We start from the raw sequence: 27449 nt of genomic DNA on the forward strand, positions 1-27449 counted from the left end.
CTTCACCTGGCGCCCTGCTTCGACCTTGCCGGAGCTACAATGGCCCGGATTTCTCGGGGAATCCCTTGCAAAATTAAGATGTTCAGCAGCTTCCTCCCTGAAGCGGAGAGGAACTTCCACGCCTCGGCCTGAGCACGTACGTACATGGAAACCCTAAACCTTGCGTCAGCAATTCTGCTCGTTATTGTCCAAGTATGCTCCCATTCTCGGTGAAATCCTGCGGAGATCCGCAGCAACTGCCCAGGCCTTGATCAGGCATGAACCACCCGTAATCTGCCGTTGGCTCTGATTGACGTAATTTAGCAAACAACTTGGATTTTTTAAAAACAATATTTGAGTATATTTAAATGTTTTCATAGTGTTAGGACTTTTAATCTAAAAACGACTTTAATACTCTTAACTGTTTGAATATTTTCTAAGTAGATTTTTAATGTTTCTGAACGCCAGAACCGCTCAGAATTGTTCGGTTGTTTGACGCTTAAGTAGATTAGGTATAAAAACAGAAAGTGCTGTCAATACTCAGCAGGTCGGGGGGAAGGAAATGTCGATGTTTCAGGTCAAAACCCTGCCTCAGGACTCAAGCTGAGTTAATATCATAGATGACTGATACAGACAGAGAAATCAAGTTGCCTGAAGTTATAGAATTCAATATTGTATACAGAAGGCTGCAACACACCCAAATAGATGATGAAGTCCTGTTTCTCAAGCTTATGTTGGGCATCATTGTAACAGTGCAGGAAGCCACAGACCAATGGGTCAGAGTAGGAGTGGGACAGAGAAGTGGCAAGCAAAGGCAAAGGTCAGCCCTGCAGATTGAATGCAGGTGTTCTACAAAGCAATCAGACAATCAGTGTTTGTATTCTCCAATGTAGAGGAGACCACATTGTGAACACCAAATGCAATACACTAGATTTGAAGAAGTGTAAGTGAATCACTGCCTCACTTGGAAAGACCGTTTGGATCCCTGGCTGGTGGGTGGGGAAGAAGTGAAAGGACAAGTGTTGTATTGCCTGGAATTGCAAGGGAAAGTGCTGCAAGAGGGGGTGGTTGGTGAGAACAGAAGAGTGGACCAGGGAGTCACAAAGGGAATGGTCCCTGCAGAATGCTGAATGAGGAGCAGAGGGAAAGGTGTGTCTGGTGATGGAATCTCTTTGAAAATGGCAGAAAAAATTTTTAGGCTTTAATCCTTATCAGAAGGGCCTGATAGCAATAATTTATGATTGGATTATGAAAATATGTTCAGAGGAACTTGATAAAATTAAGAGTGAATGGGAAAGAGAACTCCAGATACTTTTACCTACAGAGACATGGAAGAAAATTCTTCAACTAGTTAATACATCTTCAATGTGTGCCAGACACTCTTTGATTCACAGGACCCATATGTCTAACGACAAGTTAGCCTGTTTTTATCATCATATAAATCTTATATGTGGCAGATGTAATTCGAAGGTGGCTTCCCTGACACATATGTTTTGGTCCTGTCCCCTTTTGGAAAAATATTGGAAAGACATTTTTAACATTATTTCATCTGTATTGAACATTGATTTACAACCTCATCCTATTACTGCAATTTTTAGGTTACCAATGATGGAATCTCGCCATTTATCTGCTTCTGCTCATCGTATGATCGCCTTTGTCACATTAATGGCCAAGCGATCCATTTTGTTCAAATGGAAGGATCCAATACCTCCCACCACTTTTCAGTGGTTTTCTCAAAATATAGCGTGTTTAAACTTAGAAAAAATTAGGAGTGGTACTGTTGATCCTTTGCTTAAATTTGAGGAAGTTTGGAGTTCATTTATTCGATACTTCCATATGATATAAGCTGACCTTTTTCAGATCCCTTTCAATAACCCTTGAATACAGAGGAGCGGAGTTGACGACATAATAATATTTTTTTAATTGAAGAAATATCAGTCCAGTTTTTTTTTTGAAGTATTTGTTTTTTTTGGTTTATTATCAATATTTTTTTGATTTGGGGGTTCTTTTCTCATATAATTAAATCTTTTTTCAATCTTTCCTTTTGTATTTGTTCACTTAATAAGAGAGCGGAAGGTTTAGATTACTTTTTTTTACTCCTTGTGATTTATATTAACTGTTATGATTGTTATCCCGATCTCTTTGCACCATATGTATAATTACTAATGTTATATATATTATTTTGTACTAATTTGAAAATTAATAAAAAGATTGAAAATGAAAATGGCAGAAAGTGCAGAGAAAGCGGAGGCTGGTGGAATGGAAGGTGGGTACTGGGGGAACACCGTCCTTGTGCTGTCCCGGAGGAGAGGGGGGCAAGAGCAGAGGCACAAGAAATGGATGAGACACAGCCAAGGGCTTTGTTAACAATGGTAGAGGGTAAGCCATGGTTCAGGAAGATGGAAGACATTTCAGAAGCAAATACAATGGAGATAGAGGAACTGGGAGAATGGAACGGAATAGAAGGTAGGGTGGGACAAAGAGTAGTCAAGATAGCTGTGGGAGTCGGTAGGCATGTAATGAATGTTAGTGGCTAACCAGTTGCCTGAGATGGAGACAGAGATCCAGAAAAGGAAGGGAAGAGTCAGAGATGGACCATGTGAAGGTGAGAGTAGGGTGGAAATTGGCAGCAAAAGCAACAAAGTTGTCAAGTTCTGCTTGAATACAGGAAGCTGCACCAATACAGTCATGGATGTACCAGAAAAAGAGTTGAGGGAATGGGCCTGGCTAGGACTGAAACACAGACTGTACCACAAATCCCACAGAAAGACAGGCATAGCTTGGATCAATGCAAGTGCCCTTAGTTACACCTTTGATCTGGAAAAAGTGAGTGGAGTTGAAGGATAACTTGTTCAAAGTGAGGACAAGTTCAACCAGGCAAGTGAGTGTGTTGGTGGAGGGGAACCGGTTGGGCCTCTGCTTCAGAAGAAGCAGAGAGTCCTCAGGCCATCCTGTTGTGGGATGGAGGGGTAAAGGGATTGCACATCCCCAGTAAAGATGAATCAATTTGGGACCAGGGAATTGGAAATGATCAAAGTGGCAGAGGACATCAGAGGTATCAGGGATATGTAGGAAGGGACTGGTCCAGAGAAGAAAGGGTAGAGTCAAGGTAGGGAAAAATAAGTTTGGCGGGGCAAGAGCAGGCTAAATCAATGGGTCTGCCAGGTAATCCTGCTTGTGGATTTTAGGCAGGAAATAGAATTGGGCTGTCCAGGGATAGAACACTATAAGGCTGGAAGCTGTGGAGACATTTCCCAGGGAAATGAGGTTCCTGACTGTGTGGGTGGCCATGGCCTAATGGTTGATGGTGTTGTCATGATCCAAATTCAGAAGGGGAGAAGTAGACAAGGTACAGCAAGCTTTCCTTGAAGGTCAGTGGTGAGCACAGGCAACTCTTCACTGACCTCAGATGCCAGGCCTAAAGTGACTCCAGGACAAATGCAGTCCCAGGTTCAGGCAAGGCATGACATTGGACTGGATCTTCAAAGTCCAAACTTCCCTGAACAAGTGGTGGCAGGTGGACATCCTAATCAAGACTATTGTTCATGGGATGTTTTGATTTAGGAATACACATAATCAAATGGAATGAAAATAAAACTAGAACAATTGAATATTCACTCCTTTATTGAACATATTAAAAGACAAACCATTTCTCCAGAGGAATGAGTGCTAGTCTTTGTGTGATACGTCATAAGTAGTGGCAACTCATTCAATAGTGCTGGTTCTATTATTAGAGAAAGCTGCAACAACCACAAGTAGTGTTATGACTTTTGTAAATGTGTGCGGTGAGAGTACATGGGCCTGGATTTTGTCGTCTGCAGCAGGATTTATTATCCTTCCTGAACTTGGACGGGAACAGTAAACCTTTGAATCATTGCTCCTGTCTGATGCCAGGACCAAGAAAACCAGGAGCATCAATCCTCCTCTTTATAATTAAGTATTGTCGGAAATTGTTCAGTTTATTTTTCCCCAATGCTCTCCCCACTGCATGCACCATTCTAGAGTAGTTTACCAGATACCAGTCATTCCTTTGTACATTACTCAAATGTTCTTGGAAATGTCACAGCTGAGCTTAATGGCATCCTGCATGGTTTCTTGCTCAACAGAAGCCACAAAACTATGATTAGAATCAGCAATCCATAATCCTGATTGACTGTTTCAACATATTACCCAGAGATGTTCAAGGCAAGTTCCACCAACTATCCTAACTTTCTAGCTGGGATCACATAACTCAGTAGAAACTAAGATCAAATCTGTAACCTTTCTCATCAGTGTATTTCAATACCACACCAATTAGTACATTTTTCAATAGTTGGAAGCAGTTCAGAAAAGATTTACTAAATTGATCCCTTAAATATGTGAACTGTTTTACAAGGAAAGATTGAACAGGCTGGGCTTGTCTCTGCTGGAGTTTTGAAGAGGTGACTTGATCAAAACACGAGATCCAGAGAGGTCTTGACAGGGTCTTATTTATTAACTGTCCAGGATCTGATCATTGCTAACAGTGCCAGCATTTATTGCCCATCTCTAATTGCCATTGAGAAGGTGGTGCTGAATTGTCATTTTGAATCACTGGAGTTCTTCTGTTGAAGGTACTCCCACAGTGGGTATCAGAAAGTGACTCACCACTTCATGTCCGGTCTCTGACCTGCTCAGTAGCTATGGTGTTTATGTGTTTATGTGGCTAGTCCACATAAATGCTGTGAAAGCGAAGAAGATTTCTCTGCTTGTTGGAGAATGTAGAAATACTGATGAGAAAGGTAGTTTCTATTAAGTGATCACTGTTTAAAATGGGGGGGGGGTCATCATTTATGACAAAAGATGAGGCAATTTTTTTTCCTTTCAGAAGTCTTTGCTACTCTCTTCCTTGAAGGATGGTGGAAGCAGAGGTAGATAGAACTTGAAAAACAATGTTGTGAAATGTTACCAGGATAGACCTGTTCAATTTTTCCTTGTAAGATGATCACCTATTTAAGGTATCAATTTAGTAAATCTTTTCTGAACTGCTTGAAAAATGTACTACTTGGTGTTGTACTGAAATACACTGATGAGAAAGCTTACAGATTTGATCCTTTGTTTCTGTTGAGTTATGTGATCCTAGCTGGAAAGTTAGGATGTTAGCAGAACTTAGGTTACAATCCAACCAGCTATGATCCTACTGAGTGACAGAACAGGTTGAGGGACTAAATGGCTTCTTCTTGCTTCTAATTTGTGTGTTCCTCTGTTAAATGGACTTTGTGGGTTTTTTTGTTCTACTCGTGTTCTTTCTTGTAAAATTGGTGTACAATTTATGTTTAATTTCTGTTTTCTTATGAATGCTGCTTATATGACGTGTGCCTGTGATGCTGCTGCACGTGAGATTTTCATTGCACCTGTGCACACACGTACTTATGCATATGACAATAAACACAACTTTGACTTCTTTATTTTATTAAACTTGAGATGACAAGCCAACATGGAAAGTATTTTCTAGAAAAGCACGGGCTGATTAGGGAACGTCAGCACAGCTTTGTGAGAGGGAAATCATGCCGAACAAGCTGGATTAAGTTTTTTGAGGAGATGACGAAGATGATTGATGAGCGTGGGGCAGTGGATACTGTATACATGGACTTTAGTAAAGCTTCCAACAGGATCCCTCATGGCAAACTGATCCAGAAGATTAAGGCACATGGGATCCATGGAGGCTTGGTAGATTGGATTCAAAATTGGCTTGGCCATAGAAACCAGAGGCTTGCTTAGAGAGTTCTTATTCCGACTGGAGGTTTGTGAATTTAATCCGGATAAATGTGAGGTGTTGCACTTTGGGAGGTCAAATGTAAGGGGAAGTTATACAGTAAATAGCAGGATTCTTAGGAATATTGAAGTACAGAGGGATCTTGGGTCCATAGCTCCCTGAAAGTGGAAACACAAGCAGATAGGGTGGTAAAGAAGGCCTGAGGCATATTTGCCTTCATCAGTTGGGGCATTGAATATAAAAGTTTGGAAGTCATGTTGCAGCTGAATAAAACGTTGGTGAGACCACATTTGGCATATTGTGTGCATTTTGGTCGCCACATTCCAAGATGTATGTGGAGGCTTTGGAGAGGGCACAGAAGAGGTTCACCAGGATGTTGCCTGGATTAGAGAGCATTAGCTATAAGGAAAGGTTGGACAAACTTGGATTGTTTTCTCTGGTGTGTCGGAGGCTAAGGGGCAACCTGATAGAAGTATATAAAATTATGAGAGATATAGATAGGGTAGACAAACAGTGTCTTTTTCCCGGGGTTGAAATGTTGAATGCTAGGTTTAAGATGAGAAGGCAAAGTTTAAAGGAGATTTATGAGGCAAGTTTTTTTACACAGAGAGTGGCAGCTGCCTGAACTGTGCTGCCAGGGAAGTGGTGGAAGCAGATAATGATAGCAATGTTTAAGAGGTATTTCGACAGGCACATGAACAGGCAGTGAGTGGAATGATACAGACCATGTTTAGGCAGATGGGATTAGTTTTGACAGACATCATGGTCAGCACAGACACTGTGGGCCGAAGGGCCTTTGCCTGTGCTGTACTGTTCTATGTTCACTCTAGTCTTGGTTCGTTTTATTTTTAATCCTTCTAATCTGGGTATTTAATGTTTAAATGGAATGAGTTTATTCATTATTTTAACAGGTGCTTTTTTTTTCTTCACAATATTTTTATTGAATCCATGAAAAAAAATAGAGTACATGCATCAAGAAAGAGAATAAAAATACTACTGAATATATTGTATTAAATACTCTAAATTAATAATCATATATAGGTTAGTTAATAAAGGAAAAAGAAATTGAAATATTTTATTTTAAAAAAATCTACTCCCACTACCAAAATGGGAAGCTGTTAGATGGAAAAAAACAAGGAAAAACCTTTAAAAACGTAACTGTGTCAGCCAATATCTGCGTTTTAGTCCCCAAATCAGAGATTTTGAAAATAATTCTAAAATGGTCCCCACAGGGTTTGAAAGTGTAGGTTAGATTCAAAAACAGAACGGCAAATCTCCTTTAGATTCAAGTGTGACATAACATCCTGTAACCATTGAGCATGAGTAGGCGGAGTAACTTCCTTCCATTTAAGCAACACAGCTCTCCTGACCATAAGAGAATTAAAAGCCAGAATATGTAAATCAGAAGCCTTCAAAGTTATATCTTTTTCTCCAACAATCTGAAATAGTGCAGTCAAAGGATTAAGTTTAAAATTTATTTTGAAAAGTACAGAAAAAGTATGAAAGACCTCTGTCCAATATTTTTTAAGACTCTGACACGTCCAAAACGTGTGAGTTAAGGAAGCCACTCCGTTATTCCATTTGTCACAGTAAGGAGATATATCAGAATAAAAATGGGATAATTTATCTTTAGACAAGTGAACTCTATGGACCACTTTAAATTGAAGGAGAGAATGTCGAGCACATAATGACGAAGTATTAACCAACTTGAAAATTTCATTCCAAGTTTCCTCAGAAATTGACATCTGCAAATCTTGTTCCCAAGTGTTTTTAATTTTATCTACTGGCATCTTACTCATTCCTGGTAATCTGTCATAAATATTAGATATTGAGCCATCCTGAAAAGGTTCCAAATTAAAAACTACATCTAATAAATTATCAGGACTCAAAGGAAAATAATGTAATTGAGATCAAAGAAAATCTCTAATTTGTAAATATCTAAAAAAATGAGTTTTTGGTAAATTATACTTGGTAGACAATTGTTCAAACGAAGAAAGGTTTCCTCCAACAAACAGATCTTGAAAACAAGTAATACCTAATTTGTCCCACTCTTTAAAAACTACATCAGTCATAGAAGGTTTAAAAAAGTAATTAAAGAAAATGGGACTGGACAAAGAAAAACTTAATAAACCAAAATATTTTCTAAATTGTAACCAAGTCATGTTTAAATTTTCTAAATTTGAACCAAAACATGTTTAACTACTAAATTATCTGTTAGTTTATTTAATGATATTGGAAGTGAAGAACCAAGCAAAGAGATAATAGAAAATTTTTTAACAGAATTAATTTCTGAAAAGACCCATACTGGGCGAGCCTCTTGATTAATGTAATGTAACCAAAACGTAAGATTTCGTATATTGACTGCCCAGTAATAAAATCTAAAATTAAGTAAGGCTAAACCTCTGTTCTTTTTAACCTTCTGGAGGTGAACATTATTTAGTCCAGGATGTTTATTATTCCATATATAGGAAGAAATAATTAACTCAAGAGAGTCAGAGAAAGATTTAGGAATAAAAACAGGTAAAGCCTGAAATAGATATATAAATTTAGGTAAAATATTCACTTTAATAACATTCATTTGGCCAATCAATGATATAGAAAGGGGAGACCAACTTGATAAAACCCTTTTCACATAGTGCAGTAAGGTGAAAAAATTTTCTTTAAATAAATGCTTATAATTTTTAGTAATTGACACCCCCAGATAGGTAAAATGATTTCTTACAATTTTAAAAGGAATGTTAATATTAACTGGTACCAAGTTATTCAGAGGAAAAAGTTCACTCTTGTATAAGTTCAATTTGTAGCCTGAAAAATGACTAAAGCGAGAAAGCATAGGAGGTAAGGAGGCTTCAACATTAGATGTAGAGTATTAAATCATCGGCGTATAAAGAAACTTTATGGTTAATACCTCTTCTGGAGATACCAAGGATATCTCTAGATTCTCAGAGAGAAATAGCTAAAGGTTCTAAGGCCAAATCAAAGAGCAAAGGGCTCAAAGGACATCCCTGTCTGGCTCCACGTTGAAGTTTAAAAGATTTAGAATTTTGAAAATTAGTAAGAACTCGAGCAGAAGGGGATAAATAAAGTAATTTAATCCATTGGATAAAATCAGGCCCAAAATTAAATTTCTCTAAGGTTTTAAATAGGTAATTCCATTCAATCCGATCAAAGGCCTTCTCGGCATCTAGAGATATCACACATTCCGATATTTCCTTAGAGGGAGAACAGATAATATTCAATAAATGACGAATATTAAAATGAGAATATTGATGTTTAATAAAACCAGTCTGATCATTGGATATAATTGAAGGTAAAATATTTTCCAATCTACGAGGTAGAACTTCAGATAAAATTTTACCATCCACATTAAGTAGCAAAATTAGTCTGTACGAAGCACATTCTGTTGGGTTCTTGTTTTTCTTTAAGAATCAGTGAAATAGAGGCTTCGTAAAAAGATTGTGGTAATCTACCCGATTTAAAACAATCTGAAAAGACAGCACATAAATGAGGTATAAGCAAAGAGGAAAAGGCCTTATAGAATTCTCCAGGAAATCCATCAGGACCCGGAGTCTTTCCAGAATGTAAAGATCACACAACCTCGGCAATTTCCTCGTATGTAATAGATTGATCCAACTGTTTTCGATTTTCATTTGAGATCTCAAAATTAATCAGAAAATTATCAAAAAATCCCCACGTGTAAATTCCCTGACTAGGCTGCTGTTCAGAGCAGGGCTCATTTAAAAATTCCCCCCATGATAAATACATTTACAATTCTTCAAGAAAACTAAGTAAGGACAAGTGATGGTTTTGAAACTTTTGAATAAGTTGAAGAATTCTCTTTCATTACATAAACTTAATTCCAAGTAATTTTCAGTTTATATATTTAAATTTAATAATTCCTCACCTGCTGTGATTGTAAAAATGAGTTAAAATGGAGTGAGCTGGATGAGTGAAGCAATGGGATACCCTTTCACCTCTGAGACCTGTGCATGGATGAAGGACAAAATCTTCTTCCTCTGCTGGTGGTAATAAGGCTTCCACATAAAGGCTTGGCACAGTCTGAACTGCCCTATCACTTTGTCACCAGGACCACTATTTCCCTATTTAAAATGAACACCCCAGTGAAAATACCACTTTTTATGTTTAGATTTGGAAGTTTATTTTCAAATCTAAAAATGTTTATATATATGCTTGTTGCATTTTTTATTGCTGCTTATCTTACTGTTTGTATTGAATTGGAAATGAAAGCCCAATGTTTATGATCCTGTACTGGAAATCCAGAGAATTCAAATTTCACCAAAATTTAAGCTGTGAAATTGAAAATAACAAATCTGGTAATTTAATCTTTTCATGGCCAGACTTGCTGGCTCCACATGCTGTCACTTCAGCATGTCATTGCCAATGTCCTGCCAGCTTGATCATTGCAGATTGGGATTGCAGTTCAGATTGGGACACTGTCCAGCAATTTGTTCCCATGGGTGAATTCCAGCACGGTCTAGCCTCCAGCCCTTCAATATGTCACAAAATCTCTTATTCCTCCCCCCCACCCCCCACTCTGACCTCTTGTCTATCCCTCTTCCCATTGCTGATTAATGGTAGTTACATCTTCAGCTATTTTATCTCCTGGTCCTATGACTGCCTCTCTAAACCACATACCCTCCTTTAATCCCTTCTTTCAAACCCATCTTTCACACAGATGTATGTGGAATGAGCTGCCAGAGGAAGTGGTATAGGCAGGTACAATTACAACATTTAAAGGATATTTGGACAGGTACTTAGATAGCAAAGGCTTAGAGGGAAATGGGCCAAACTCAGGCAAATGGGTCTAGCTCAGTTAGGCGACTTGGTCAGCATGGATGAGTTGGGCCAAGGGGCCTCTTTTCCATGCTGTAAACTTTATGACTCTATCTCATTGAATAAGGTTCCAGTCACCCTTTCTAATATCTTCTGCTTTGGTCCAGCAACTATTCTTTTTATGAAATGCCTTGGAATACGACGCATTCCCGCTGTTACTGGTGAAGCAGTTGTAATAAACACTGTAAGCAGCCAACTCTGGTCCCAGATAAGAGATCAAACCAAATGTTTATCCTCACCACATCCAATGGGATTGGTGATGATCAGACAACTCACAGGAGGAGGTGCTCTGAGGATCTTCTCTGAGGCAATTGGCAGGGCTGAAATCTACACACATGGATTAAAAACACGTAGTGACAAACCATTAGTCTACTCTTGTGATTCTCAACAGTGTCCAGTTAATTCACTTGACTCCACATGATATTCAAAAGTGAATGCATCAAGAACTAAGATTACATATTAGTTTTAATAATGAAGATCTGCACACCAGAACTAGCTAGCTTCCTATCCCAGCTATTCCAGTGCAGTTGCAACTTTACCATATACCTAACAATGTGGATTGTACTCAGGTGAATTTCTGTAAAACATGCAACAAATCTAATCTAATAACAACAACTTACATTTTATGAAGCATTTTTCGCAGATTAACACATCTGAAACTACTTCACGACAGAATTAACAAAAACATTTGCACAGGAGCCATGGAAGGAATAAGTAGGTTACTTTAAGGTTAAGGGGCTGCCATACAACTTTTTTTTTGCAGGGAGGATCAAGTTTATAATCCAAACCTTTTCCAAGTGTCAATCATAAGAAACATGTTTTATTTTAACCATACTTAATCAGATCTGATAATTTGAGTCATGTTTAAAAATCACAGATGCCATTGTTCTCACTGCTCCACTCTCTGTCTCCTTCCCACTCCACTCCTTGCCTTTGGATGCTTTATCACCATCACTCCATCTCCTCCTTGTAGATCCACTTGCTGATCCTACCCTGGTCTGTTTGGCACATCTCCGGGTTACGTTGTGCTTATGCCTGGTGATGTCACAGGCAACAGCACGTGAGCTCTGTGTTACTCCCTGTTGCCTGCCACTTTAATTGTACATCCCAGTCCACTCTGGCCTACGCGCTCCTGGCCTCCAGTACTGCTTTAATGAGGCCTGACATAGGCCTGAGGAATGAAAAACACAATGATGCTGGAGGAACTCAGCAGGCCAGGCAGCATCCGTGGAGAAAAGCAGGCGGTCAACGTTTCGGGTCAGGACCCTTCTTCAGGACTGAAGATAGGGAAAGGGGAAGCCCAATATATAGGAGGGAAAAGCAGAGCAGTGATAGGTGGACAAAAGAGGGGAGGTGGGGTGGGCACAAGGTGGCGATAGGTAGAGAGATAGTAATAGGCAGGTGCGGGGGAGGAGGGACAGCAGATCCACGGGGGGATGGGTAAAAGGTAAGAAGAGAGAGAAAAAAAGAGAGAGAAAAGGAGAGAGAAAAGAAAGGCTCGGAATGGGAAGAGAGAAGAAGCATGGTGGGGGGGGGGGGGGGGAGTACCTAACGTGGGAGAATTCAATGTTCATGCCGTTAGGCTGCAAGGTTCCAAGACGGAAAGTGAGGTGCTGTTCCTCCAGTCTGCGCTTGGAATTCTCCCGGCAGTGGAGGAGGCCGAGGATTGTCATATCAGTGATAGAGTGGGAGAGGGAGTTGAAGTGACTGGCAACAGGGAGATGGAGGTCGCAGTTACAGACAGATCACAGATGTTCTGCGAAATGGTCACCTAGTCTGCGTTTGGTCTCACCGATGTAGAGGAGATCACACATGGAGCACTGAATGCAGTAGATGATATTAAGGGAGGTGCACCACTTCATGTTCCGTCTGTGTACTTTGCAGCCTTTCATATTTAATATCAAATTCCCCAGCTTAAGCTAACTCACTTCTGCCTGTATCAGAACTGGCCATTTCTGCTGCAAGTCATCCATCAGCTCAGTTTTTCTTCTCACTGTGTAAGCACAGCCTGACCTTCTTTCAGCTCTGCATCTTGCAGCCTTCAATCTCCTTTGTTTTTATTTTCAGCCTCTAACAGCCTTTATTCTATAGCCTTTGTTCATTCTCTCTAACTGCCTCCAATAACCCACTGACCTTTTTTTATTCCAAAATAAACTTTATTCATTATAAAAAACAAACTATATACAACAATAAAACTGCAAACCTTTACATTTGTGTACAGATCCACCATTAGTGTTACCTTTTTATACATATAAAAAAAACACAGCACCAATGCCACTCGTGTGGCTCCCTGGGGTGCTACCCCAATCCCATATTTACAATACTTAAGGGGCTTGCTCGCCTGACCCCGCCCCTCCCTCTCCAGTGGCAGAAGAACCTTAAACTCTAGTCCTTTCCCACCAAGCTCTTGCGTTGGCTGCACCCAGCTTCAGTGCGTCCCTCAGCACGTACTCCTGCAGCCTGGAATGTGCCAGTCGGCAGCATTTCCCTACGGACATCTCGCAGTGCTGGGAGACCAACAAATTTCGGGCAGACCAAAGGGCGTCTTTCACCGAGTTGACGACCTTCCAGCAGCAGTTGATGTCCTTCTCCATGTGTGTCCCTGGCAACGACCCGTGGATCAGAGAATCCTCTGTTACACAGCTGCTGGGGATGAACCATGACAAGGACCCCTGCATCTTTTGCCACTCCCTCCTCACAAGCACACAGCCTGCAAAGAGGTGGGCGACCGTCTTGTCCCCAGCACAGTCCTCCCACGGGCAGCGCACGCTAGGAGTGAGGTTCCGACCATCCAGGAAGGATCTGACTGGGAGGGCCCCTCTCACCACCAGCCAAGCGAGGTCTTGGTGCTTGTTGGTGAGTTCTGGCGATGAGGCATTCTGCCAGATGGTCTGGACAGTCTGCTCAGGGAACCACCCTACAGTATCCATCAAATCCTTCTCCTGCAGTGTCTGCAGGATGTTCCGTGCTGACCACTGCCTGATGGATTTGTGGTCAAAGGTGTTGGTCTGGAAGAACTTTTTCATGAAGGACAGGTAGTGCGGCAACTTCCAGCTGACTGGGACGTTGCGCAGCAACTGGGCCAGGCCCATCCTTCGCAACACCAAGGAAGGTAGAACCTCGGCACGTAGTGACACTTGGTGCCCACGTACTTTGGTTCCACGCACAGCCTGATGCAGCCACAGATGAAGGTGGTCATCAGGATGAGGGCAACATTGGGGACACTTTTGCCCCCATTGTCCAGGGACTTGTGCATGGTGACCCGTCGGACCCGCTCCACCTTGGATCCCCAGATGAACCGGAAGACAGCACAGGTGATTTCCAAGCCAGAGGATCAAGGAACAGGCCACACTTGCACCAAGTATAGCAGCCCTGAGAGCACCTCACACCTGATGACCAAGTTCTTCCCAGTTATCGATAGGGAACGCCGTTACCACAGACCCAGTTTCTGCTTCACCTTCCCAATCCGCTCCCGCCAATTTTTGTTGCACACCCCGGCCCCTCCAAACCAGATCCCCAGCACCTTCAGATAGTCAGGCCTGATGGTGAAGGGGACGTTGGATTGGTCGGGCCAGTTGCCAAAGAGCATGGCCTCACTCTTCGCGCGGTTAACTCTGGCACCTGACGCCAACTCAAACTGGTCACAGATGCTGGTCAATCTGCTAACTGACCTTGGGTCCGAGCAGAAGACAGCGACATCTTCCATGTACAGGGAGGTTTTCACCTGGGTGCCCCCACTGCCTGGCAACGTCACCCCTCTGATGCTCTCGTCCTTCCTGATGGATTCGGCAAAGGGTTCTATACAGCACACGAACAAGACGGGAGAGAGGGCATCCCTGCCTGACTCCAGACTTAATGCGGAAGCTGTCTGTTTCCCACCCATTGATTTGGACTGCATTACGGATGTCTGTGTAGAGCAGTTGGATCCAATTGCTGATTCCCTCCCCAAAGCCCATTTTGGAGAGCACGTCCAACATGTATGTGTGTGATATCCTGTCGAAGGCCTTCTCCTGGTCCAAGCTGACCAGGCAGGTGTCCACCCCTCTGTCCTGCATGTAGGCCATAGTGTCCCTGAGCAGCGCGAGGCTGTCAAAGATCTTCCTGCCAGGTACAGCACAGGTTTGGTCCGCGTGGATCACCTGTCCCAGAGCAGGCTTGTTGGCGATGGCCTTGGACAGGATCTTATATTCCACATTCAACAGTGAGGTGGGTCTCCAATTTCTGATGTCCTTCCTCTCCCCCTTCTGCTTGTAGATGAGGGTAATGATGCCCTTCCTCATGGATTCTGACATGCTGCCAGACAGGAGCATAGCGTTGTACACTTCCAGCAGGTTCGGGCCCATCCAGTCCCACAGAGCCGAGTACAACTCTACCGGTAAGCCGTCGTTTCCGGGAGTTTTATTCAAATCAAGGGAACGGACGGAGCCAGTCAGCTCCTCCAGGGTCAGTGGCTGGTCTAGACTCTCCCGCTTGCTGTCATCTAAGACCTCCGTGATAGAGAAGTTAAGGGAGGCTGTGCTGTCTGTGGCCTTTTTGTCATACAGACTGGCAGAGAAGGATCTGCAGAACCTTGATATGTCCATCTGCGAGGATGTTACTGAGCTGTCCTCTTCCTTAAGGTTGTGGATCACAGAACTCCCCCTGTGAACCTTTTGGGAGAAGAAATGTGAGCACGTCTCATCCTGCTCCACGGAGCAGACCCTGGATTGGAAGATAATCTTGGAGGATTCGGAGGCGTGGAACTGGGCTTGCCGACTCTTCGCCTCTCAGGGTTCCTCCCTCACATCCACCCCCCTCGACTGCAGAAGGAGAAGTTGCTGCAGGTCTGTCTGGAGTTGGCACAGTTTCCGCTGACTGTCTTGCTTTCTGGACCCCTCTGCCGATGAAGAACCTCTTGATGTTCTCCTTTGTCACTTCCCACCAGTGCACAGGGGAGTCAAAGAGCATTTCATGGTCCTCCAACCTGCGTAATCCCTCTTTAGTTCCTCAATGCTCTCTGGGGTCAGCAGCTTGACGTTGAACTTCCACGTTCCCCTGCCTGCCTTCTGGTCCACCTGTAGGTGACAGGAGGCCCGAAGGAGACGGTGGTCAGAGAAGAACACTGGCGTGACGTCGGTGGATCTGACCGTGATTGGCTCCGACATGAAGAGGAAGTCGAGCCGGGACCAGGCTGAGCCATCCGACCTTGATCAGGTGCGTTGCAGCCGTGCTCCGCCTGCAGGGGTGCTGAAGGCGTCGCGCAACTTGGCATCTTTAACCGTTTCCATCAGGAGTCTGGAGGTGTCGTCCAGTCTGCTGTCGGCACTGCCGGATCGTCCAGCCGCATCGATGATGCAGTTGAAGTCACCGGCCAGAACAACCAGCCGGGGTGTCGCCAGCAGCGGTGGGAGCTGCTGGAGGAAGGCCAGCCACTTGCTCCGCACAGGAGAGGCATACACGTTAATTAACTGGAGTGGAGTGTTCCGGTACATCACATCTGCCACGAGGAACTGCCCACCCACCACCTCTTTGACTTTGGTGATTGAGAAGTTGCCCCCCCCCACATCAGAATCCCCAGGCCGAAAGCGTGGCAATCGTTGCCCCCCAACCACACCGACAGTCCGTGGGACCGCCATCGCTACCACCTCCGATAGTTGCGGAGGTGTGGCAGCCCGCGCTCTTGCAGGAAAGTCACATCCGCCTTGACCTTGGCGAGGAACTGCAACACATCACACAGTGCTCTTCACACTGTGCACGTTTAGAGATGCTAGTTGTATCTCCATGGCTCTTTTGGAGTTCAGTACCAATCACACAGTCCATTTTCATTTGTCCTGGGCCCTCATGCCCGCAGCTTTGGTGAACTGCATCACCTATTCCGGGCTCAGATATTGGGAGTGGTCTCCCCCTGGGTGTGGTGTCCCTTATGGTGAGGCTGGTGGTGTCTCTGGGGGGGGATCCGTCTGTGCCCCTGACCTTTTCTCCACTTACCTCTTTTTTGTAATTCCAAAATAAATTTTATTCATCATAAAAAACAAACTACATGCACCTGTCTACATCAATGGTGCTGAGGTCGAGAGGATTGACAGCTTCAAGTTCCTGGGAGTGAACATCACCAACAGGTTGTCCCAGTCAAATCACGTAGATGCCACGGCCAAGAAAGCTCACCAGCGCCTCTACTTCCTCAGGAGGCTAAAGAAATTTGGTTTGTCCCCTTTGACTCTCACCAACTTTTACCGATGCCCCATAGAAAGCATCCTATTTGGATGTATCATGGCTTGGTACAGCAACTGCTCTGCCCAGGACCACAAGAAGCTGCAGAGAGTGTGGACACAGCCCAGCGCATCACAGACACTAGCCTCCCCTCCTTGGACTCTGTCTTTACCTCTCGTTGTTTTGGTGTAGCAGCCAGCATAATCAAAGACCTCACCCACCCAGGACATTCTCTCTTCTCTCCTCTTCCATCAGGTAGAAGATACAGGAGCCTGAGGGCACGTATCACCGGATTTAAGGACAGCTTCTACCCCACTGTGATAAGACTATTGAACGGTTCCCTTATACAATGAGATGGACGATGACCTCATGATCTACCTTGTTGTGACCTTGCACCTTATTGCACTGCACTTTCTCTGTAGCTGTGACACTTTACTCTGTACTGTTATTGTTTTTTACCTGTACTACATCAATGCACTTTGTACTACCTCAATGTAACTGCACTGTGTAATGAATTGACCTGTATGATCGGTTTGTAAGACAAGCTTTTCACTGAACCTCGGTACAAGTGACAATAATAAACCAATACCAATACCAAACTACGTACAGCAATAAAACAGTGCAAACCTTTACATTCATGTACGGATCAATCATTAGTGTTACCTTTTTATAAAAAAACCACAGCACCGATGCCACTCGTGGCTCCCTGGGGTGCCACCCCAATCCCATATTTACAATATTTAAGGGGCTTCCTCGTCTGACCCTGCCCCTTCCTATCCAGTGGCAGAAAAACCCTAAACTGTAGTCCTTCCCCACCGAGCCCTTGTGTTGGCTGCACCCAGCTTCAGTGCGTCCCTCAGCACGTACTCCTGCAGCCTGGAATGTGCCAGTCGGCAGCATTTCCCTACGGACATCTCACAATTTATCCCCAGGATAACCCTAGCTTCACACTACCATTGACACACCCGGCAGGCATGGTAGTGTAGCGGTTAGCGTAACACTTTACAGTGCCAGCGACCTGGGTTCAATTCTGGCTGCTGTCTGTAAGGAGCTTGTACGTTCTCCCCATGTCTGCGTGGGTTTCCTCTGGGTGCTCTGGTTTCCTCCCACATTCTAAAGACGTACAGGTTAGGAAGTTGTGGGCATGCTATGTCGGCGCCGGAAGTGTGGCGACACTTGTGGGCTGTCCCCAGAACACTCTACGCAAAAATAGATGCATTTCACTGTGTTTTCATGTACATGGGACTAATAAGGATATCATCATGTCTTTATCCTATCCACCTCCCCCAACTTAAAAGGAACTTGTTTTCTCATTTTCCCGGTTCTGATGACCTAAAACATTAACTCTGTTTCCCTTTCCACAGATGCTGTCTGACCGCTGAATTATCTCCAGCATTTCCCCGGTTTTAACCCTCTGCAATGTCTTGCTTGGAAATAAGATGACCAATCCCGGATAGGAAGGAAAGCAATGGGCGTTCTCTGCACGTTACCACTTTAAAGTTCTAGTTACGTGGAACACGTAGCGACTTGTTGGAGCAGCAGCTATACCGAAGTAGGGTTCCTTAAATTTCTAGGTTGTGTTGCCAGAAATTGTAGAACATTACGCGGAAGTTGCAGTATTTGCATTTAACGTAAATTCTGCGGGAACTTCGAAAACTTCGAAATCTTCACTATAAACGCATTAAGAAACTGTGACGACGCTGTTTTTATTCGGACTTGAACTTACACGGACTAACTTCTGGCAATCGATTTCCACTCTGGGCTCGAGCTGTTAAAGACAACTTTTGTAATTCCAAGTGAAAAGTTTCTACACATTATCTCACTTACCTCCTGCAGGGTGAGTACAGCTCTGCTTATGAGATATCGGTTAGTTGTTCGTTCACACTTTCTCGAGGAAAAAGCTGGTGTCATTGTACATTGTGCATGCTGATGTATTTAATGAAAGAGTGATAGTGTAAGTGAATTTGATAAACATAAGTGCTAAGTCCAGAAGTGTTTTTTAGAAAATGATTGCCTTTAATAAGTTATTAAAATGCTTGCTTACATAAATTTGCCCAGGGCATAAGCATAAATGAACAACATTAATCGTTCCGATTTTCGTTTCTGTTTGGTTCTGGTATGGTGACCGTTTAAACAGGTCAGTGTACTTTTGAGCTGGAGGCTTGGGACCCTGGTCACCCTTGGGAGCTTGTGGTATAGTACCCAAGATGGGTGGAGGAACAACTAGGGCTAATAGTCCAAAGGTGGCGAATGAAAATGAAACTAAGAACCGCCAACTAAAATGTCTAACAAGTAAACATGATTCTGCATTTTGATCTGTGTGAAATCTTGCTAGAAACCTGTAACACAAGTATGGATGCTGACGATCAGATGACTTAATCTTTTAAAATACAGATCATTTTGAATGTCTCCTGTGACACAGTTGTTTTTGATTCATTTGACATAACTCTCTAAAAACAAATGGTGACAGAATGCTAAACTACTTGCACATCAGGTACAGTAAAACTCTGATAATCCAGCAGGCCCAGAACTTTGGTGCCAGACTGGCAGGATTTTTGGACTAATAGATGTTATATCTATTAATCTCTCAACATTCTTTTAATTCACCTTTTTTTCTGATGTTACACAGTATAATAAATTTTCCAGTGAACCAGGTAAGTGGAGCACGGGAATTGGAGCCCTGGTGGGTGCAGGGTGGGAACTGGGGCTCTGTGAGGGCTGGTGGTAGGGGTGGTGCCAGAACCAGTGAGCCAGATGCCAAACCATTGGGATTTCTGAATAGTTGGATCAGAGTTTTACTCTATCTGCATCAGCTGCAGATCCTGTGTGGATCTGAGGTAGATGTGGGTGATCCAATAATGTTAAGTTATTGCAAGTTGAAATGTTCATTTTTCCAAATGTTATTTCAAGCATGTGTTTCTCTGTCTGTGCATGTCCACTGTTTCTCCCTTCCCCCTCCCTTGTTATATTAGCAAGGAAGACATCCAGATTGATTGTGGGTAATATAAATATATTTTAATGTTTTGCATTTTTTTTTAAAAGGTAAAACATGGGTCCATCCGATGATGCAGTGGAGAGTAATTCCATGTCAGAGAACAACTCTGCAGATGACAACAGCTTTGAGTTTAGGATATTGATGGCCTATGCCGAAAGGACTTTCTTGATGGATGAAAGGTCGAAAAATAAATCATCGTCATCCAAGATAGGCAAAAGGAAAGCAAACCAGTCTGCAGGTGCCCGGGATAATGTGGATCTACCACATAATGTTAGCCCGGATGAACATCCAAAGGTTGAACTAAAGGAATCCACTGTAATCCATTCTGATGAGAACAAGAAAAATTCTGTTCGCAAAAGCAAAAGGAAACCCAAATGGAAAAGACTGATTCCAAGATGTTTACGAGCAGCAACATCAAATCGTGAGGCCGAAGAATATGGAAAGAGTGAAGCGGTTGAGGCAGCATTAAGATCTTCGTGTGAAATTGTTTTTCCTGAACCAGAACATGGTAGGTATTTTGTTGCATGATAGTAAGTAGTGTATTAAGAGAGGAAGCAAGAGAGGTAGAGCTATGGTTGAACATAATCCTTGCCCTTAAGTGAATAGAGGAAAATTCATTTTTATCCAGAGAACATTATCAGTAATTTATCTTTATGCCTTTCACTCTGGCCTCAACCGCTCCTCGGCTGACTAAAGTCAGGATCGTAATCGTTCAGTAAAGATTAGCTGTCTCAATATGGATTATGAAATGAAAATGGAGTTTTTAAATCTGTTTGGCATAGTGATTGAAAGGAAATGCAGCAATTGTACTGTATGTGTCATGAGTCAATGTTGTAACTGCTTGGTTTCAATTGTACATCACACCATGATTCAAACTATTCGTATTTTAACCATAAATTTAGCATCATCACTTGGCAGTAGGTGGTCCCAACAGATTTGAGGCATAATATTGAGAGCTTTTTCTACGGATTGTGCTGCACTTCAGCCAGAAACGCTTGGTATGCTATATGTTCGCAAAAGGAAAGATAAAATGACACGTTACGATGAACCTGGAGAGACATCAAAAAATTTACAGAATTTTGAAAAGCCAGATCGGGAGTTGCTGGGCCAGGAAGTTAACAAGTGGGAAAGTGGCCACAAACAGGAGAGGTCACACCCAGCGCTGCCTGTCGGGATGGCACCCACAAAGACCAGGCGAGGGCAGGCTCACAACCCTCAGCCACTCACCACCATCCATAAACCCTTCACCCCGGGGAAGAGTGTTCTGTCCGAGCTGCCTTCTGGCAATGCAGAACTTTGGTGTAGGTTAGAAGAAATGATCGAAATCTACCAGATGCACCACAAAGACATACACGTGTTGGTTAAAGCTAAAATGCTTTGGAGAGGGGTGCAGAAGAGGTTCACCAGGATTTTTCCTGGATTAAAGGGCATGTGCTGTCAGGAGAGGTTGGACAAACTTGGGTTGTTTTCTCTGGAGCAGCGAAGGCTGAGGGGTGATCTGTTGGAAGTGTATAAAATTGAGGGGCATAGATAGGGTGGACAAGCAATATCTTTTTCCCATTATTGAGCGATCCAATACCAAAGGGCATGCATTCAAGGTGAGAGGGGGTAGGGTCAGAACAGACGTGAGGGGTACTTTTTTTACTGACAGAGTGGTGGATGCCTGGAATGCGTTGCCTGATAGGGTGGTGGAGGCAAATTCATGGGGGGCTTGGATGGGCACATGAATGAGAGGAAAGTAGAGGGACATGGGCACTCTGCAGGGATTAGCTATGTTGGCACAACATTGTGGGCCGAAGGGCCTGTTCTGTGCTGTACTGTTCTATGTATGTTCAATGTTCTAGTCTGTATTAATCAATCACGGCCAGCAATTGTATTTGTCTAAATGCTCCTGAATTGGTGAGAGGAAAATTGGAGGAGTGCTTGATTTCTGTCTGATGATTCCATGCTGAATGTGCCCTTGTGTTGATATTGTGGAGACCAGAACCAGGCTGGGCCTGGATATTGCTGAAAGTTGTATAGCCTGCTCACAAGGAATGGTATCCTGGTAAATAGTAAATAGCGGCAGTAAAAAAGGAGCATATAAGTTGGGCATCAGATTGCAAAGCACAAAAAAAGGGAAAATAAGTGATGTGCTGTGGCAGATGACACAAATTGTAATCTGCCAGTATCTTCAGTGGAGAAGGTTTCCTTATTACTTTCTGTTGGAGGGTGTTTATTTTTGGAAAGAATAGAAAATAGGAGCAGGACTAGGCCATTCAATCCTTTTAGCCTGTTCCACCATTTAAAATCCATATTCAGTATAGTGTTCCTGATTTCTCCCTGTATTCCTTGATCCCTCCAACCCCAAGAATAATATCTAACTCCTTCTTGAATACTTTTGGGTTCAACAGCTTTCTGTGGTAAAGATCTCAATGGGCTCATCATTCTGGAGAAGTCCTCATCTTGGCTTTAAGTGGCTTGTCCCTTTATCCATAGACTGTTGCCCCTGGTACTAGATTTCCCTGATATTAGGAACATCCTTCCTGCATCCCATCTGTTAAGTCCTGTTAGAAATTTTTAGCTTTCTATGAAATCTCCTCTCTTTCTTTTAAACTCTAGTGAATGCAAGTCTAATTTACCCAATCTCTCTTCATATGTCAGTCCTGCCATCTGCCCCCCCCCCCCCACCCATCGCATGAACATCCTTCCTCAGATGAGGAGATCAAAACTAAGTCCAGAAGACATAAGTGACCATTTATAGCAAAAGGTCCAACACATCCAGTACTTATTACAAAATTGATGTCAGTTCGGTGTTACATCTTTGAAGTTCTGTGCCTAGTTGAGTTGTACTTTAGCCTTTTGTGATGGCTATGATGACCCAACCAAGAAGTATTAATTTGTGCCATAATGTAGGACCTTGAGGACTGCTCAAATTACAAAAGGATAAATTTTAATTCTGGTTCAGCACGTAGCATTTGGCATCAGGATGGCTGTAATTTCAAGCTGGTTCCACATAGCACAAAATAGCTGATGGTTTTTATTACCTAACAACAGGAACTGGCCTTCAAAGTAATTCATGCAAAATGTTTTGGGACACTTCTGAAATGTGAGATAATGCTATAAAAGTATATACTTTGTAAAGAATTTCTTACAAGCTTATTTCTCTTGTACTTCCGTGATTCTAGTTTCAGAACTGGACCCTCATGAGGTTGCTGAAATGCTGCAAAATGTTATGAACACAACAGTTTCATTTAGGATGTTGCGTTCTCCCAGTTTGGAAGTGGATAGACCAGGTAAGTAATTGACATGAACAAAACTCTTTAAGGAATGTTGTTATTTTCTAAATAAATATTTTTTTAATAAAAAGATTTTTTTGTTTACAGATGATGATCAGAAAACCATAGACCGAATTGTTGAGTTCTTGACTGCCAAAGGAGATTCTATTGATGAAGAAGTAATTCACTTGCATTTTTCTTGCATTATGTTCTGAATGTCATTAATTTAGACAAGCTTGTTTTTTATTCTGATTGTTTTTAATTTTCCCTTATTAGATTAAGAAGGACCCACAATTTGCCAAACTGTTTAGTGAAAAGTCATCCTTTTCATTTTTCAAAAAAGTAATGGATTATGCCCTTCAAGCAACCTTACCTGTGGAAATGAATTCGGAAGCAGAGAGTGAAGCAAAAGTAAAGTTGAACAAATTTGCTTTGGTTGTACATGCAACTACTAAGTTTGCTGTTGCTGGCAACCACCCAATGGCTCGAATCATGGGCTTTGGAACAAAGTACTTACAGGAAAACTTCACTACCTGGGTCGTCGAAAAAGGAGGATGGGTAAGTAGTTGGGGTAAATCCATCAAAATCCAATCCTGTTTTCTGCTTGTTGATTACCTGTTAAACCCTACTGATAGCCTGAGTTAATTAATGGGCTTGAACACATGCTGTCAAAGAATCACCATTAAAGCAGCTACACTATTCTCCAACACCTATTTGAGTCAATTGTTTATGTTTCTCATTTTGCATTCTACTGTGCAAATCTGTCCAGAATTTCATTTGACAGCTTGGGGTGAACATATGCAGGCACATCCAAGATTTCACTTTTCATACGTGTTTCGATGTTTGATTATTTTGGATGCCAGTGCCTTTTTCTCCTCTCCACTCCTCAGCTTCATAGATTTCTGCCTTTTAAGTTTGATCTCTTGTGCTCTCCTACTCTTGCTCCACTCCTGCACAGATTTATCAATCATTACTGATGGCTCTGCACTCTGGGATTTGCTTCTTAGTAAGGGTATAGGGTTTTTCACTCAAATCTAGCTTTTTGAACCCTCTTCCATTTTTTTCCTTCTAGATATTTTGATCTTGATCTTTGTTCAATTGCTCCTTTTTGAAATTTTAGTATCAGAAATTTTTTTGAGTCCCAATATTATCTTCCGGACCGACTACAATAGCGTTTAAAGAATTCGGCCAAGATAAATATAGTACTGCTATTAATTTAAAAATGCCCTTCTTGATCCCAACATGGTGGCATGTAACTGCCGTAACACTGGTTTGATCATGACCTTGAGTGCTGTCTGTGTGGAATTTGTACAGTCTCCCTGTGACTGCATGGGTTTTCATTGGAATATGGGAGGAAACCAGAGCACCCAAAGATGTACTGGTCAGTTAATTGGCCACTATAAAATACCCCTTAGTGTTGGTACATGACGAAAAAATCAAAGAGGAGTTGATGGGATGTGAGGAAAGAAATAAGTTGTAGAGCTCTAGGGAAATGGGAGAGGGGATTGGAACCCATGGGCTAAATGGCCTCCTGTGTCCTTACAAGCAGTGCTCTAATTTGCATGGAATTTGTACGTCATATTTAGACTAGTAACTCAGATTCACTTCCCGTTGATAATTTAAAGCAGATTAATGAAAAATGCAAAATAATCAAGCCTGAGATAGAAAAGCATATCAACAATATCAAACATTGCCAGTTTGTAATAAGGATTTTGGTATACCACTAATGGCCTAACTAGTAATTGCTTCTGTGGACATTTGGTGAGATCAACATTGGTCCCTTATTGAATCAGTGCTCACGTACAAATTATTTACTTGATCCCAGGTATGGATCGTACTTGTCCATTCAATTGTACCTGGAGGGGGATATGTGTGTGTGTGGGGAGGTTGGGTGAGAGGGGAATACATGCCTCTCAGATCCACTTTAAAACTTTTTCCTCTCACCGTAAGCATATGCCCTCTTGTTATGAATATCTCTACCATGGGGAAAAAGATATTGACTACCCTTTCTGTGCCTCTCATAATCTTCATACACTTCCCTCATGTCACCCCTTGGTCTCCTTCACTCCAAGGAAAATGAGCTCAGCCTATCCAATCTCTCCCTATAACTAAAGGCCTCCAACCCAAGCAACATCCTGGTGAATCTCCTTTGCATACTCTCCAGTGCAATCCCACTCTTGTTAGAGTGTGCTGGCCAGAACTGCACACAATACTCCAAGTGTGGTCTTACTAGTGTTTTGTGACATTGCAATGTAACATTCCAATGCCTATATTTTATATAACATCCCAATCTATGAAGGCAAGCATTTTTAATAAATGTAACAGAAAAAGCTCCAAAATCAATGACTTAATACAGGTATAAAGCTTTAAAAGATGCAAATTCATTAGAGACTTCTTTGTTGAAGAACTTCATTGTCTTGGTTTCTGGTGTACAACTGGACTAGCCTTCCCAAGTTTGGGTACTTTATTTGTAACGAACTTTCTCCCACTCTGGAAACTGTTTATAACATGTTTCTTATCACTCTGTGAACTGTTTATTACCAGCCTCTTCTCACTCAGCTATTTTACAACAAGCTTCCTCCTGTGAACAGCGTATAAATTGCATCTTCCCACTCTGAATTATTTACTTTTGTGAGCTGTTTATAATGTGCATGCCCTTAATCTGCAAACTGTTTACAACAAGCAAGTGTTCCCTCCCTCTGCAAACCACTTGGTTTCTTTGTTTTTATTCACTCTCTTGAAAACTGTTTGTCTTTGATCATATTCTAGTGAGAATTAATTTATTGAAAGTATACACTTTTTGTGGTTGGTTGTTCAATTGTATTTCCCTTTGTCCAGGAGCAGATAATTGAAGAGGAGTATGTTGACTGACAGCCAGATGCCCAAACATGAAAGGATGATGCTGCCTTGCACTTCACCAGAGTTGTTTCTTGTAATATTGACTTGAGATGAGAGCCAGGTGATCATGGTATCAAGATATAGAAATTCTTACTGCATTTATTCAGCTTTGGGAGTTGGGACACTTGGAAGACTCACTGGAATCTGACAAGATCTTACCTTTTTTGTCCAATGAAAGTTCAGAGGGGTGATGTTTTGTAAGAACATGGCTCCATTCCAATTGCCTTTTGTTATCTGCTCTTTCCTAAAACTGATAAATGGCAAGGAGCAGTTATAATGTGTATGTGTGTATCTATGATGGTGCGAACACGGAGAATGAGCCAATGATGAAAAATGAACTGTTCAATCCAGGGATATTTTACCATATGGAAAATTTCCTGAATGGCTTAAGATGATCCCAATTCTGAAATTGTATTTTGACTAGTTAGTTGTAGTCTGTTTTGTAGATTAATTCTGATTTAAAATAGAAACTTGCACTTTTAAATATAACTAATTAGTCTGTTTTGTAGATTAATTCTGATTTAAAATAGAAACTATATAACTTTTAAATATAACTACTTTTTGAAGCTTGGGCCATCCCAAAGCAAGTTAGAACTGCAGTCCTTGAGTAATACAAGAACTTGACATTGAGTGAAAGGAAGAGAAACACTATCATAAAGGTTGCAGTTCCAGGGCTAACTGTGAAACTTGAGAGAAAAATCAGGTCTCAGTGTTCAAAGAAAGATATTTCCCACATCATTCTTTGGAAATCAGAGACAAATCTCTGAAATGTGAACTCTTAACTATCAGTTGATGTACGGTGGAACCTACATTATTATTATTACCACCAGAATATTTTGTAGGACAAAGACATGAAAAATGCAGCTTTTAACTGCATTTCATCTCTCTTTTTTCAGGTGAACAAACTAATTAAAATGTTTCTTTTTGTGTATGTCCATATACTGCTGTTTTATGATACCACAACTGGAGTCTGGCAATATTCTGTATCCATCAGAAGAATGAATTCTCTGTAACCTATTTTCATTGCTCATGAAATGTAAATGCAGAAAAATAATCTAATATAATTGCAGATTTAAATTTAATGAACATGTGAAAGGTCTTTTGTAATTGAGATTACGAATCTTGGAACTGTTTACTACAAGTTATTAATGTTCATGCAAAGCAGTGGAAAATAAAATCAGTAATATAAAGTTTGGATAAAATGTGATTATCTTTCTCAGTAATCTCCACCTACAACTTATTTTCCTCCATTTTTGGCCTTTTTGCATCATTGACCTCCTCCATCCTGCTGTTGGTGGCTATGCCTTCACCCACTGAGGTACCAAATTCTGTGATTCTGTCCTACAGCACAAGTAAATATTGTTTGTGCACAACAAGTGTTAATTTAAGACTCTTATCTCTCTTTAAGGATTGTGTCATGTCACAAACTGGTCTCCAGGCTGCAAGAGTGTTTATAGAAAGTTCTTGAGATAAGCTTTTGGATTTGTAGCTTTTCTATTACCTGCTAAATGGGACAATCAATGTATTAAAAAAACATTTGTAT

The 27449-nt window shown here is 41.9% G+C and overlaps 2 protein-coding genes across 3 annotated transcripts in view; one reads left to right on the top strand and one right to left on the bottom strand.

Annotated features, from left to right (window-relative positions):
* Positions 1-221, bottom strand: part of LOC127578452 (BH3-interacting domain death agonist-like) — a 33761-nt gene extending 33540 nt beyond the window's left edge. The window contains exon 1 of one of the 2 annotated variants that reach the window (XM_052030487.1): positions 145-221. The gene's annotated coding sequence lies outside the window, so the exon portion shown is untranslated. The other variant, XM_052030485.1, reaches the window with a different exon arrangement.
* Positions 4-27449, top strand: LOC127578451 (apoptosis facilitator Bcl-2-like protein 14). Its single transcript, XM_052030483.1, has 7 exons — positions 4-136; positions 18121-18593; positions 19799-20259; positions 22919-23026; positions 23117-23187; positions 23285-23566; positions 25847-27449. Exons 3-7 carry the CDS (start codon positions 19806-19808, stop codon positions 25877-25879), a joined length of 948 nt encoding a protein of 315 aa, XP_051886443.1. The 5' UTR covers positions 4-136; positions 18121-18593; positions 19799-19805; the 3' UTR covers positions 25880-27449.

The sequence above is a fragment of the Pristis pectinata genome, chromosome 15 (assembly GCF_009764475.1).
Source record: "Pristis pectinata isolate sPriPec2 chromosome 15, sPriPec2.1.pri, whole genome shotgun sequence".
In the NCBI taxonomy this organism is placed as follows: Eukaryota; Metazoa; Chordata; class Chondrichthyes; order Rhinopristiformes; family Pristidae; genus Pristis; species Pristis pectinata.

Bases quoted from the DNA above. Each gene is read 5' to 3' on its own strand.
- LOC127578451 (XM_052030483.1), top strand. From the start codon at position 19,806: ATGGGTCCATCCGATGATGCAGTGGAGAGTAATTCCATGTCAGAGAAC. The intron at 23,188-23,284 runs GTAATTCACTTG...TTCCCTTATTAG, and splicing joins GAGATTCTATTGATGAAGAA to ATTAAGAAGGACCCACAATT. The intron at 23,567-25,846 runs GTAAGTAGTTGG...CCCTTTGTCCAG, and splicing joins TCGTCGAAAAAGGAGGATGG to GAGCAGATAATTGAAGAGGA.